Source organism: Dryobates pubescens, chromosome 21, assembly GCF_014839835.1.
Source record: "Dryobates pubescens isolate bDryPub1 chromosome 21, bDryPub1.pri, whole genome shotgun sequence".
Classification (NCBI taxonomy): domain Eukaryota; kingdom Metazoa; phylum Chordata; class Aves; order Piciformes; family Picidae; genus Dryobates; species Dryobates pubescens.
Window position 1 is genome coordinate 19,151,670 of NC_071632.1, and position 15,405 is coordinate 19,167,074.

At 53.2% G+C, this 15,405-nt stretch overlaps 1 protein-coding gene across 1 annotated transcript; it reads right to left on the minus strand.

The window, feature by feature from the left end:
- Positions 1 to 5,296: 5,296 nt before the first annotated feature.
- On the minus strand, positions 5,297 to 9,948 carry IBA57 (iron-sulfur cluster assembly factor IBA57). The gene is made up of 3 exons (XM_054171265.1): positions 9,544 to 9,948; positions 8,123 to 8,469; positions 5,297 to 6,331 (listed from the first exon to the last, which is right to left on the minus strand). Exons 1-3 carry the CDS (start codon positions 9,858 to 9,860, stop codon positions 5,940 to 5,942), a joined length of 1,056 nt encoding a protein of 351 aa, XP_054027240.1. The 5' UTR covers positions 9,861 to 9,948; the 3' UTR covers positions 5,297 to 5,939.
- Positions 9,949 to 15,405: the final 5,457 nt, after the last annotated feature.

The window sequence follows — 15,405 nt, forward strand, 5'->3', positions numbered from 1 at the left end:
GGGACGCAGGCTGCACACCCCAGTTACTAGGCGCACACTGTTGCCAGGCTCTGGAGAGCGTCTCTCCTCCACCCCGGGAAGCTGCAGGACAAGAAATAACCCCAAACAAACCCAAAAGGGCAGAAAAGCGGCAAGCAGGCGTTGGGCTGAGGGCGGGGGGGCAGCCCCCCGAGACCAAGTGTCAGCGCTGGCGTGAAGCGGTTACTCCACACGGCTGTTACGAGACGGAGGAGTCGCTCAGCTGCACCAACACTACGAGAAACAGCACAAACTGCCTGCCCTTAAATGTCACCTCACGATTTCTGCAGCGACACGACCTGGCGAACACCTCTGCAGCCACCGAGATCCTCCCCTAAGCAAGCAAAGCTCTCGCACTGCCCAAAGGCCCTGCCACAGAAGTGAAAGAAACACCAAAGCTTACATTTTTGGTCTTCTTGCTTTACAACCAGTCTCAGCCATGTAATGTCTGATGTCACTGGAGTACCAGTATGTGGAAGTACTATGGGAATTGTAGTCTTTCCTCTGTTGTGCAATAGCTACGGGCTTGGGGTTGCAGGACTGCAAACGCTGAGCCAGGAACGCGCTCCTGCATGCGGGGGCTAGCGGGGACAGCAGGGGAAACACAGCTCAGCTGCTTTCTTCAGCCAGAAAGCCCTTATCAGATGGCAAAGAAGTCTGTGGGAGGGCTTGAACTGCTCCTTTACACTCAAGAAGTGATTACTAAGCAATTATTCTCAGGTGATTGTGTACTTCCCCAAACCATCCCAGCAAGGAAAGTTTGACCACTATAACATCATCACCTTTTACAGTACAAGAGTTCTCATAGAATCAATAAGGTTAGAAAAGACCTCAAAGATCACCAAGTCCAACCTGTCACCCAACACCTCCTGACTACTAAACCATGGCACCAAGTGCCACATCCAATCCCCTCTTGAACACCTCCAGGGATGGTGGCTCCACCACCTCCCTGGACAGCACAGTCCAATGGCTAACAACTCTCTGTGAAGAACTTTCTCCTCACCTCAAGCCTAAACTTCCCCTGGCACAGCTTGAGACTGTGTCCTCTTGTTCTGGTGCTGCTTGCCTGGGAGAAGAGACCAACCCCCACCTGGCTACAAGCTCCCTTCAGGGAGTTGCAGAGAGCAAGGTCTCCCCTGAGCCTCCTCTTCTCCAAGTGATGTTTGAGGGTTGGAACTAGATGATCTTTAAGGTCAGCCCAAAGCATTCTGTGACTTCCAGTGTTGTGACAGCACAGTACTAAAGTATGTGCAATAATTTTAGTGATGAGCAGACCCCAGTAGCATGGAATGAAGTCTGACAGCAGAATTCCACACTGGTTTGGCCTGGGCAAGACAGAGGGGAAGAGGAAATCCAGATAGACACCCACATAGACAGTTTAAGCATAAGTGATTTCCACTAGCTGGAGAACAGTGTGCTACAGAAGGAACAAGACAACCTCTTCTGAAGGGCTCAGCCTCCACATAACAGCAAAATGCCTCACAGGCAAACAGAGAACCATTTGAAGTCAAAATGTAGCATCTCTCTTTCACAGAATCAACAACAATAAGGTTGGAAAAGACCTCAAAGGTCATCAAGTCCAACGTGTACCTGGATTCCCAGGCAACCTTTGTCACCATCCAGCAGAGACTGTGCCCCAACAATATGCTCATAAAGTAGCCAGGAGTTAACTACGGTTCTCCTCTCAAAGTAACATGGAACATGCCCCCAGTGCATGTGAATAGCTGCAGTGGCTGTGAACAAGGGGGCAAAAGCTGCCAAGATTCCTCCACCCTGAGAACGCTGGAGACAACAATGCTGCTGGAAAAGCAGGCTGTGAAGAACACCCTGGTTTGTGACCCCCAGCTGTCCAGTGTTTGCATACCTCCTAAAGATTTCAAAGGTTTCGGCCAGACGCTAACAGTGGGCAAACACAGTCGAAAGATTCAGCCTCAAATACCTCCCAAGGAGTTCTTAAAGCCTCAAGCCACTCTGTGAAGAGGCAGCTCGCACACAACCTCAGCATCCAGCTGGACACAGTGAATTCCTTTAGAGTCGTGATACATGTAAAACAGGGTGATACACTTAAAACGAGTGTGTCGACGGTAAAAAAAGGGGGAAAGCATCGTTGCAGTGATTTAAGCACTCAGCATCACATGTTTATAGAGGAGAGTGAAGGATTAGCAGTCATCCTTCCTGCATCACCACACCAAGGCAATTGTGCTTGTTTAGAGCGGCAGGAAACAGACATAGAACACAAACCAACACGAAACAAAAACCCAAAACAAACAAAAAGAAGAAAGGAACCAAATAAACAAAAAAAACCCAAAGCCCTCTCCTCCCCAACCAAGCAAAACCCGACTAAACGAAACCAAAGGCACCCCCACAAAAAATCCTGCCCCGCCCCAAATAAAACAAACATGAGATTAATGCTTCCAGTAAACGAGAAGGGGAAAGAAAAAGATCAGGAACGAGGACAAAAGAAGGCCAAAAAGAAAGAGAAGAAAACAACTTCCCCTCCCCCCCCCCCCAATGAAACCAACCATTCCCCTTCGCAGCCTCAGAGTGACAGAACGATAGGGGTTGGAAAGGACCTCTGGGGATCATCAAGTCCAGTCCCCCTCCAAGCCAAGGGAGGTTGTCCAAGCCTACTGGAATTTCAAGCTCCAACACCTCCTTACTCCACCGCTCTCACTCATTTGTGGTGTGTCAGCAGGGCTCAGGGCGCTTTTAACTTCCCAGCACACACAGACCTCTGGCAGGCTGCGTATAGCACAGCAGTGGAACGGGACGACAGCCTCCCACTTTCGCAGATACCTCCTTTATTAACACAGCTCTACTCTAGCAGCGGTCACGCAGCTTCCCCTCCCTCCGCAGACGCTGCTCCGCTCTTCGCAGGGCAGAGAAGCGAAGCACCGCATCGCCTCCAGCTCTCTCACTCCTCCGTGTCCCCAGCCCCATCCCAGCAGCGGCCAGCCCTACCGCCTCACCTCTGCCCGGGCAGCCCCGCCAGGCTGAAGGGCTGGAGGCTGATTGCTACCCACCATCATCTTATGGCCCTCCCGGCCGCAGGGGAGGGGGCGGTGCGAGTCGCAGCGCCGCCCTGCTACCCCCTGCGCCTCCCCCGCCCCGCGGCCGTTACCGGCGGCGCGACCGGGCGGGAGCGGAGTCGGCTTCCTCCGCGCCGCTTCGGGCGCCAGCCGCGGCGGGAGCGGGAAAGGGAGCGGGAACGGGGAAAGGTGAACCACGGCGGAGTGGAAGGGGGAAATGCTGTAGCGGGGAGGGGAGACTGAGGCAGCGACGCAGAGGCATGGAGTTACAGGAGGGTATTGGTTGAAGGGCATCCAGCCGTGAGTCCAGCTGTTAACCCAGCACTGCCAGGTCACCACCAAACCACGGTCCTCAGCACCACATCTGCGTGGCTTTGCAATTGCTCCAGGGATGGGGACTCCACTACCGCCCTCGGCAGTCAGGTCTAGGGTTTGACAACCCTCTTAGAGAAGAAATCGTTCCTCGTGTCCAACCTAAACCTCCCCTGGTACAACTTCCTTTTGACACTGAATCACAAACTGGGGGAGGGTTGGTAGGGACCTCATCTAGTCCAACCTTCTGCTAAAGCAGGATCACCCACAGCAGCTTGCCCAGGCATCCTCCCCTTGGTATCAAGTGATAGGATGGGAGGACATGGCCTGAAATTGTACCAGGGGAGGTTTAAGTTGGATATTAGGGGAAATTGCTTTATGAGAGGTCAGGCATTGGAACAGGCTGCCCAGGGAGGTGGTGGAGTCCCCATCCCTGGAGGGGTTCAGGAAATGTGTAGACATGGCACTTCAGGACATGGTTTAATGGCCAGGGTGGTGTTAGGGCAATGGTTGGACTCCTCAAATCTTAGAGGTCTTTTCCAACCAAAGCAATGCTATGATTCTACACACCTCTGCAAACCCAACCTCCTACCAACAGAGCTGATAGCCTGTCCTCCCAGCCAAAGCCACTGACAATGGAGCAGGCTATGAGGGAGAACAAAAATGGATAGCACAGACTGGGGCTGCCCTCTCCAGTTCCTGCCACATCCTTCCTCCAGATATGATCTAGTACCTCTGAAAAACCAACCCAAACGTGTGTTTTGTGTCTAACCACCCTCATTTGTAACCTGCAGCTGTTGGCAAAGGAAAAGCCTTTCAAATGTGTTAAGAAGACAAATGTGTGTGCCAGGAAAAAGAGACGCAGGGCTTCCCCTTACAGAAGCAGCAAGGTGCTCATTCAGGCTGCACACAGCAGTACAACATGACTGCTCTGAGGAGGCTTTGCACAATGGGTGGCAGAGAGGAGGCTCCTTGTGTCAACACAGGTGGCACAGTCTCACCTTTGTCACGTTTGAAGGACTCAGAAAGGATGAAGCACTTCATTTAGTGTTTATTTTTCTCCCTCACAAAGACTTGGCCAACAGTCTCAGAGCTGACCAAAGGGTGATGAACACTGTGAGATATGTTTCTTGTCAGCAAGCAAGCCAACAAAGTATTTCTTTTGTTGTGTCCTTTCACACAAGGCAAATAAAACCTCTGCCCCACCACTCACATTTAAATTACAATCAACTTTTAATGAGATACTTCACAAACTCATTTTACAGCAAGCATCAGGTTTTAACCAATATGAGCATTTTTCACAGGTAAACTCCTCCCACAGTGGTGGCATAACCTGCTCTGGATGGTTTTGTCACAAATATGCACACAAGAGGGTTTTACTTCAGTCTGCCTGGGATCTTGCCTGCTTCCCTTTCTCATCATGCCCTTACACACACACATCCCAGTCCAAGAGGGCTCCTGGAAATCCCTGCAGGCTGAGGAGGCACAGAGCTGGCTGGCTTTGAGGAAGCAAAGAGGGACACTGCAGAAGCAAGAGCAAGTGTGAAGAGAGAAGAGGAGCAGGGGCCAGAAAGAGCAGCAAAGAAATGTTGAAGTAGTGGGCTGCTCTTAAGACCCACAGGGGATGGTGGATGGAGAAAACCTCAGCTAGAGACAGCAGAAGGGATAAGGTTTTGTATACAAAGAGCTCTCAGAACAATCATGGTGGTGAAGCACCAGAGCAGGGTGAAAACCCTCAGGAACTTCAGGCTTAGCCAGGAGCTTTAACCCCTCTCTCCAGGGACGGCAGCTAAAAGCTCAGGGATGGATCAAAGGTCTAAGAGAGGTACAGGCTGGAGTTACCAGCAGGGTAACTCCTGCCAAAGGCTTCAGGGAAGTGCAGAAGGTTTTTCTACAAGATGAAAAAACAAAGAAGTTGATGCCAAAAACAATATAATCCACCCCTCAACTGTTGTTGGCAACCAGAGGGCATGCTGCTGCCGAGAGATTTGTCTGCCAAGCACCAGCACACCCACACAACTGTCACCCAGGGCAGGCATCAGTGAACCTTGTCTCTGTAGCATAGCACTTCCCTCTCTGAAATGGCTATCTAAGGAAGCAAGTGTGCAGGACCAGGGTCAGGTGTGCCAGAGGAGCTGGCTGCTGCTGGTGCTGAACCAGGGAACCAGGATCTTTGAGAGCTTTCCCACCAGGGAATCCAAGTCTGAAATGCAGAGTACCAGGTATTCCTCTTCCTGAACACCATCAGCAGTTAGAGTGGGAGGAACAAACCTCAAGAATCAGCAAGTTTAAGAAGCAGCTCAGTGCAAGGAGTGATCTGCTCACCTCAGCCTGAGTATGTATCATCTGCAAGGCAAGAGCAGCATGATGTCCATGAACAAGACCCAACAGAGCACCACAAAATGGTTGTTCTGAACACAAAACCTTTGGGTTCCTGCTGTTCAGTCCTAAACTGAGGAATCCTGTAATGCCCCCTCCCCATCATACACCACAAGCAGCACCTGAGGGCACAGCTGCCTTCCCAAACTCACCCCACAAAACTCTATTCTCAGTAAGGCGAATGTGCAATGCATCCCTCATTTATTTACCCGAATTCTTTGGCCACCACTGGGGAATACTTGCAGTGAGCTTCACTTTGCCCCCTGCCAGGTTGAGGCTGAGAGGTTCGTTAGCATTGGCTAACCTCAGCAGAGCAATGCCAAGTTCACCTCTTCCAGCACGGAACTTGCCAGCCGACTTTCCTGCCTGGGTGAGGATCTCAGCCCCCTCGGGAGTGCTGTCCCTGGGAAGAGGAGCCGAGAGCCGCACCGGCAGCAGGCGCTTGCGAATGACGCCCACGTGGTGGGTCCTGGCTGTCAGCTCCTGCCCAATGTAACAGCCCTTGGTAAAGCTGACACCGTTCATGTAGGCCAGGTTGGATTCCAGTGGGAGGGCTACCCCAGGGGGCAGATCTTTCACACCTTCAGGAATTCCTAGGAAAAGAGCAAAAGCGAGGGGTGAACGCAGGAAGACTTTCAGTGGCTAAGATACCTGGGAAATGCTTCCTCTGGGGACTGCAAAACCAAGAGGACCCACACAAGAAGCTGGGTGAAGTACTGACCTTCCCAGTGCTCCAGCATCATAGAATCATTTAGACACACTCCCTTACAAAGACACCAACACACAGCAATGCCAACAGCAAAATCTCTCACCCACACCCCACGAGGTTACTGCAGTAAGCTACTTTATTCAGAGCTAAAGGACCTAAGTTGTCTTTGTCAAAGCCCAAAATGCCAAATGTCTGACCAAGTATTTCTTCTTCTGACCAATGACACAAAACCAGGTTGTTGGGTTTTTTTAAGTGGAGTGTTGGACCCAGCCTTCCACATCAGCCCAACAAGACCAGTGCTGGTGTTTAAGGGAGGCAGCATAGCTCTGCAGTCCAGCCCAGTTTGCCCCATTAGCAGCTTGCTTTACAGAACCTGATGGACTCAGGTTTAAGCAGAGGACCATCACCTTTCAGGTGTTGATTTAATTTAATCCACTCTCTGTGTGGACACAGTAAAATCAGTGGGAGCCCTGTGCAGGCACAGAGACTCCCAGCACCAAGTCCCCTCTTCAAGCAATCACCCACCCCTTGGCCTCTGAGTTAACTCTGCAAATCCAGTCCTTCATCCTAAGGGAAGCCAGTTGGGGTGTTTCCTTTTCCTTTCTTAGCAACATGGGAAACACACAGACTGTGTCTGATGCCCAAAGAATCACAATGACTCAAACCACAAAAAGCTTCCCTGTAAGAAAAGGAATGATCTTGGTTCTCTTTTGCTGTGAGCATTCCTGACCCAATGCCCAAAAGTCTTAGTCATAGGAAACTGTACACAAATATTGCTCCTGGCAGCAGGCAGAATTATAACTGCCAGATCACTTTTAGCCTCAAAGTAGCAAATAAAATTATATATTCTCCATATTATTCATAGAATGCATCAGGTTGGAGGGGACCCTTGAAGGTCATCTTGTCCACCCCGCCCTGCAGTCAGCAGGGACATCTCCAATTATCTCCAATATCCAACATCTCCAATCAGGTTGCTCAGGGTCCCATCAAGTTTGACCTTGAGTGTCCCCAGGGATGATAGTATGACATATTAAATATTCATGATATACTAATTAAGCAAGTTAAGCACATTGAGACATAGCAGTGTGGCTTTCATACTTTAAGGGCAGCAAAGCTGGGGAGGGGTCTGGAGCACAGCCCTGTGAGGAGAGGCTGAGGGAGCTGGGGTTGCTTAGCCTGCAGAAGAGGAGGCTCAGGGGAGACCTTCTTGCTCTCTACAACTCCCTGAAGGGAGGTTGTAGCCAGGTGGGGGTTGGTCTCTTCTGCCAGGCACCCAGCACCAGAACAAGAGGACACAGTCTCAAGCTGTGCCAGGGGAGGTTTAGGCTGGAGGTAAGGAAGAAGTTCTTCATAGAAAGAGAGATTGGCCATTGGAATGTGCTGCCCAGGGAGGTGGTGGAGTCACCATCCCTGGAGGTGTTTAGGAAGAGCCTGGATGAGGCATTTGGTGCCATGGTTTAGTTGATTAGATGGTGCTGGGTGATAGGTTGGACTGGATGATCTCAAAGGTCTTTTCCAACCTGGTTAATTCAATTCAATTCAATTCAATTCAATTCAATTCAATTCAATTCAATTCCTCTGTCTTGTATCAGTTTCTGGACTCTGGTAATACAATGGAACTGTGATAATGCATCAAATCCAGTGTCACAGAGTACAAAACAGGACTTGGCTTTACCTTGTTTATACCTGTGCCTGTGGTAATCCTCAGTGTTTCCAGTATGACTTCCAGGGATAATCTCTGATAGATTTGCCCCTTTCTTTGTAATCAGTCTCCAGCCCATGACTTCTGTTCTGGGGTCAGGAGTTAAAACCAGAGCTTGGTCTGCACACTGAGTGAGGGAACTGGCAATGTCTCCAGCCCCCTCCCTGGGGAGGACAGCCCACAAAGAGAGGTCAAGGCAAGGAGCGATGTTTACTTTCCTCCGGATCTTGTACAGCTTCAGATGTTTGTGTAGGGCCTCCAGCACGCCGTTGTCACACTCCAGCAGGATGTGTGGCTCTTCTTCTGCACTCTGGTGAAGCCTAAAAAAAGTAACACCTACAAGGTCAGGAAAACAAACCCTCAAAGCAGCGGAAGCCAGCACGCTTTATCTTCATCCTGGAATGAGTCCAGACATCTGGGAAATCTCCCCAAAGGCTGCTGGTGTGCACCAGAGCAGCACTCAGCTCCCCAGAGTGCAAATACCTGCACTTTTTCAGCCACCCATCCCACTCTTTTCTAGTAAATATTTCCCTCTCCTCAACTTGGAGCAGAAACAGGTCACAGAATCATAGAATCAATAAGGTTGGAAAAGACCTCAAAGATCATCAAGTCCAACCTGCCACCCAACACCTCATGACTACTAAACCATGGCACCAAGTGCCACATCCAATCCCCTCTTGAACACCTCCAGGGATGGGGACTCCACCACCTCCCTGGGCAGCACATTCCAATGGCCAATCTCTCTTTCTGGGAAGAACTTTCTCCTCACCTCCAGCCTAAACCTCCCCTGGTGCAGCTTGAGACTGTGTCCTCTTGCTCTGGTGATGGTTGCCTGGAAGAAGAGACCAACTCCCACCTGGCTACAACCTCCCTTCAGGTAGCTGTAGAGAGCAAGAAGGTCTCCCCTGAGCCTACTTCTAATCCTCCTGCCATGGGCAGGGACACCTCCCACTAAAGGAGGCTGCTCAAAGCCCCATCCAACCTGCCCTTGAACACCTTTCAGGGAGGGGACATCCACATCTGCTCATCCACAGGAAGATACCTGTAAAGGCCTTGTAGCCCAACCCTCAGAGAGCAGCTCCAGCCCCCTCAGCACCTTTGTAGCCTCCGCTGGAGTCTCTCCGGTAGCTCCCTACCCGCCTTTCCTGCTGGGTAGCACACAGAGCCGGTAGCCAGGCATGAGAAAGGCGCAGAGCGCGCTTTTTCGCTGACCCATTTGTAGAGACAAGGCAGAAATGCCTCAGAACCCGGGCTGTGAGACGGCCGCCGCCAGGCCCGGCCTGCGAGCGCGCCAAGGCCGGCCGCTGCTGTTCCCACGGCAACGCGACGCGCTCCCCCCTCCGCTCCCGCCGTGGCCTCGCCCGGCCTCCCCCGCTCCCTCCGCTTGGTCTCACCTGTACAGGATGACGTCGTACAGGCAGCGGCCCTGCACGTTGAGCACATGCGCGTAGAGGGCACGCGGCGGGGCCGCGGTGGCGCCATCGGCCGCGGGGGGAGAGCCACCGGCCGCGGGGGGGGCGCCCTCCGCTACCAGCCGCGTGACGTCATTAGTGAGCAGCCCCTGCAGGAAGACGGCGGCCTCCGCGCCCCGCACGTCCAGCAGCGCCCGGCTCAGCGGGAAGCAGGCGGCGGCCCCGCTCCCCCCGCCCCGCCACAACCGGCGCAGCCCGGGCAGGGCCGTTATTGCCGCCGCTCCCGCCCTCACCAACATGGCGGCAGCGCTGTCAGAGGGGCCCGTCGCTGCCTCTCGCTAACGCCGTCGCTGCCATCTTGTGTGCGTCCCCCGGGAGGGCGCCACCTGCCGGCGGGGAGGGGGCAGCATGGGGTCCGCCCCTCTGCCAGCTTGCTCCTCCTCCGCCGCGCCGGTCCCGGCTCCGCAGCGGCGGTCGCAGGGTGCGGGAAGCGCACGCACACACATATGGGCAGTGATTGCTGAGGGCGCCCACGGCTGTCCTGCGTGCTGCACAGAGCGCCGGGAGCGCCGGTTTGGTCCCCGGGCACGCAGCTGCTGTGGAAGTGAAGGAAACCGCCCGACATAAACCCAGCTGTCCCCTGCTCTCCCCTAGCCATTCCTGGACGTCATGTAGTCCAACCCCTCTGCTAAAGCAGAGTCACCCACAGCAGCTTGCCTAGGATCACAAAGTCCGAGTGGGTTTGGAATCTCTCCAGAGCAGGAGACACCATAACCTCTCTGGGCAGCCTGGGAGAGGGCTCCAGCACCCTCACAGTGAAGTTTTTCAGCAGGTTCAGATGGAAGCTTCCTGGGTTCCAGTTTGTGTCCATTGCCCCTTGTCCTGTCCCTAGGCACCACCGACAAGAATCTGGCCCCATCCTCTTGCTGCCCATCCTTTAGGTCTTGCTGAGCATTGATCAGATCCCCTCTGGGGGATCTGAGCTCTTACAGAATCACAGAATCAATAAGGTTGGAAAATACCTCAGAGATCATCAAGTCCAACCTGTCACCCAACACCTCATGACTACTAAACCGTGGCTTCAAGTGCCACATCCAATCCCCACTTGAACACCTCCAGGGATGGGGACTCCACCACCTCCCTGGGCAGCACATTCCAAAGGCTAACAACTCTCTCTGTGAAGAGCTTTCTCCTCACCTCCAGCCTTCTCCAGGCTCAACACCCTGGAGCTCCTCACAGAGATGCTCCAGTGCCCTCAGCAGCTTTGTAGCCTCCACTGGACTCTCTTCAGTAGATACCTGTCTCCCTTGAACTGGGGAGCCCAAAACTGACCCACTAAGCCAGATGTGGCCTCAGTAGGGCAGAGTAGAGAGGGATGAGAACCTCCTTCGACCTGCTGGCCACACTGGCTTTGTTTATGCACCCCAGGATGCTGCCCTTATCTTCTTTTAACACCCCTGGAAAACCTGTCAGTAGCCCCGTTGTTGTGCAGTAAATGATAGTGTTTGAGGGTGGCAATTTCTGCTAAGCAACATGACAGGAGAGTGAAATCCTTGTGTTGAAAAGCATGGAGCTGAAGGTGCCGTTCCCTTGCCTCTTGAACGCTCGTTAGGGCTGTGGGAAGTGGAGTCTGAAGGGCCTGGGTAGCCCCGGGTTTGGCTGCAGCTCATTACGCTGGAATTCATCCCGGAGTAGGAGAAACGGCCGTGAGTCATGCCTGTCATTTGCGATTGCTTTCCTCTGCTTGCTGCAAGTCGGTTTGAGGCCATTCTGCCCCTTGCTGCTGCCAACACCAGCACATGTGCAGCTCTGCGGGGAGCGGGCTCGCCTGGCCCAGAATGAACCCTGCCAAAGGAGTCCTCAGAGGCAGGCAGCACCACTGCCCAGCCACAGCCCAAACCCACCGAACCTGAAGCTTGTTGGTGCAGACCCCCAACCCAAACCCACCAAACCTAAAACCTGCTGGTGCCAAGCCCCAAATCAAACCTAAACCCCACCAGTGCCAAGCTCCAAACCAAACCCACCAAACCTAAAACCTGCTGGTGCCAAGCCCCAAATCAAACCTAAACCCCACCAGTGCCAAGCTCCAAACCAAACCCACCAAACCTAAAACCTGCTGGTGCCAAGCCCCAAATCAAACCTAAACCCCACCAGTGCCAAGCTCCAAACCAAACCCACCAAACCTAAAACCTGCTGGTGCCAAGCCCCAAATCAAACCTAAACCCCACCAGTGCCAAGCTCCAAACCAAACCCACCAAACCTAAAACCTGCTGGTGCAGACCCCCAACCCAAACCCACCAAACCTAAAACCTGCTGGTGCCAAGCCCCAAATCAAACCTAAACCCCACCAGTGCCAAGCTCCAAACCAAACCCACCAAACCTAAAACCTGCTGGTGCAGACCCCCAACCCAAACCCACCAAACCTAAAACCTGCTGGTGCCGAGCCCCAAATCAAACATAACCCCACCAGTGCCAAGCCCCAACCCAAACTCACCAAACTTAAAACCTGCTGGTGCTGAGCCCTGACCCCAAACCCACCAAACCTAAAACCTGCTGGTGCTGAGCCCTGACCCCAAATCCACCAAACCTAAAACCTGCTGGTGCTGAGCCCTGACCCCAAACTCACCAAACCTAAAACCCTCAGCAAAGGGGTTTGTGGTTTGGGCTCTGCAAACACAAGGCTGGCAGGCAGCACATTCAGCCAGCTGGTCCTGGAGCAGGCGCAGGCTTCCCCCGCGTGCCCCAGCAGCGATAACCTTATCACGGATCCCCGAGTGCGGGGGGACAGATCTGCTGCCGGTGGGGGAGAGAGCTGTGACGTGTTTGCTGCTGAGCCCAGCGCTGGCCCTGCTCACAGGCAGCGTTTGCCAGGCAGCTGCGTTGCCAGAGCAGGTGGAGACATGAAAGCAGGCGGCGGAGGCGATTGGGGGTGACCTTGGCGAGGGACCGCGCTCTGCCCGGCTGCTGGCACATGCTGGGCGGTAAAACTCTGGGGCTGAAGAAACCTGTCTTCCTCTAAATCAAGGCTGAAGATGCAGAGATGCTCACTGTGGGGGTTTTCTCTCCCTAGAAGCAGGAAAGAGCCAAGAACAGGAGCTGTGCCTTGCTCTTTTGGGGTCAAGGAGAAGAAGGAAAGCCAATGGCCTCCTGGCCTGCATCAGGAACAGTGTGGCCAGCAGGAGCAGGGAGGTCATTCTGCCCTGTACTCAGCACTGCTTAGGCCACACCTTGAGTCCTGTGTCCAGCTCTGGGCCTCTCAGTTTAGGAAAGATGTTGAGTTGCTGGAAGGTGTCCAGAGAAGGGCAACAAAGCTGGGGAGGGGTCTGGAGCACAGCCCTGGGAGGAGAGGCTGAGGGAGCTGGGGTTGCTTAGCCTGCAGAAGAGGAGGCTCAAGGGAGACCTTCTTGCTCTCTCCAACTCCCTGAAGGGAGGCTGTAGCCAGGTGGGGGTTGGTCTCTTCTGCCAGGCAACCAGCACCAGAACAAGAGGACACAGTCTCAAGCTGTGCCAGGGGAGGTTTAGGCTGGAGGTAAGGAAGAAGTTCTTCATAGAAAGAGAGATTGGCCATTGGGATGTGCTGCCCAGGGAGGTGGTGGAGTCACCATCCCTGGAGGTGTTTAGGAAGAGACTGGATGAGGCACTTGGTGCCATGGTTTAGTTGATCAGATGGTGCTGGGTGATAGGTTGGACTGGATGATCTCAAAGGTCTTTTCCAACCTGGTTAATTCTATTCTACTCTATCTCCCTTGCTGGTTTGGAGCAGAAGTTGCATCTGACCTGCTGGGCTTCAAGCAGCAAGCATGACATTATGTGGACATGTCTGCTGTGTTTAAAGCAGCCGACCATGGTCATGGATCCTCTCTCTTTCCTGCCTGCTGAAGCCACAGTCTGAGCTCAGCAACTGAATGAAAAGGAAAGCATCATAAAAGGGGTCTGTGTCCCCACTTCTCTGTGCCTGTGCTTTGAAGGCATTTTAGGAGCATCAAAATGCCCTGGTGCTGAGCCAGACTGGCAGAGGCATTTGGAAAAGCAAGATCTCTGCTCTGCTCAGCTGACTTTTGCCTGAGTCTCTGCTGTCAAATACCTAAGTTATACTGGGAAAGCAGCCCTCCCCTATATGGAATCCATCTGCCCAAGCATGGACCTCTGCATCTGGAGGGTAGGTGGGGGGGAGGCTTCTCTGTAGCTGATGTAAATGGAAAGACACCTTCAGGATGATTCATTTCACCCTGAAGTCTCTGTGTAGGCTGAATCACATCAGCTGCACCAACAAATGCCTGTTGTCCCCACAGCCCCCTTATGCTCCTGGAGGGACTGGCTCTGTGCAGACTTGGTAGTGGAGACCAGTTTCTGCTCTGTACATAAGACTCTCCACGTTGTGATGAGACCATGAAAGCCACAGCTCTCTCTTACCCATGATACAGCACCCACATCAGATTGAACTGTCCCCCACCAGCTTTGTCGTATCTGGTGCTGGCTGTGGAAGGAGAGCTGGCAACATGCCTTGGCAAAATGACAAGATGCAATGTCCCAAAGAGGACATTCCCCAAAGTCAGCCCAGTGGAACATCTCTCATCCAGGCAGGTGTGTCAGGGCAACTCAGAAACCCTTCTGTCAGCCCAGAGGCCAACCCTATCCTGGGCTGCATAAAAAGAAGTGGGACCAGCAGGTTAAGGGAGGTGATTCTTCCCCCTGCTCTGCTCTTGTGAGACCCCACCTGCAGCACTGAGTCCAGTTCTGGGGCTGTTGGAGTGGGTCCAGAGGAGCCTGTGAAGATGGTCAGAGAGGGCTGGAGCACCTGGCCTATGGGGACAGGCTGCAAGACTTGAGGCTGTTCAGCCTGGAGAAGAGAAGGCTCCAAGGAGACCTTATGGTGGCCTTCTAATACCTGAAGAAGGCCTAGAAGGAAGCTGGGGAAGGACTTTCTACAAGTGATAGAATGAAGGGAATGACTTTGAACTGGAAGAAGGGAGACTTGGGCTGGATATTAGGAAGAAATTCTTGACAGTGAGGGTGGTGAGACACTGGAACAGGTTGCCCAGGGAGGTGGTGGATGCCCCCTCCCTGGAGGTGTTCAAGGCCAGGCTGAACAGCAACCTGGCTGGTGTGAGGTGTCCCTGCCCATGGCAGGGGGGTTGGACCTAGATGATCTTTAAAGTCCCTTCCATCCCAAACCCTTCTATGGTTGATTCTCACAGCTCAGAAAATGCTGAGAAAGGACAGAGATCCTCTCTCTGCTCCTCACCAGTCCCTGGGCACTGGCAGAAGATGCCAGCAGCCTCTTGCTCCAGCAGCTTTCCGCTCTCTGCTCTCCCACTGCCCAAAGCCCTTCCGTGTCTGGGGCTTGCTGTGGCAGCAGCACAGCCTGAGGCTCCCATCCGTGAGGGCTCATCCTCAGCGTTTATTCATCCAGAACTCATCTGCAGCAGCATCAGGCAGGGATAACTTCTCTCTCTGCAGCCAGCCCTCTGGGGTAGCGCTGATAAAATCAGCTCCTTTGCTCCAGATTTTTCTCAAGGTGCTCACCAACAAACCCACGTGAGCTCCAGCAGCTCAGTGACAGGCAAAGAGCCAAGATGTGGAGCTGTGGTAAACTGTAGCAGCACTTCTGGCACAGGGACAATAGCTGACAGTCTTGGAGAGGAAAACATGGATTGTGACCGGCCTGGGCAATGCAAAAAGGCCAGAGAAGATAGGGGGAAGATGGCAAGGATGCTGGATGCAGAAGTAAAGCGAAGTGGCAGCTGAGCTTGCAAGGAATCCCTAGTAATGATGATAGAATGAGAGGAAATAGCCTGAAATTGAGCCAGGATATTAGGAGAAATATCTTTGCTGAAACAGTGA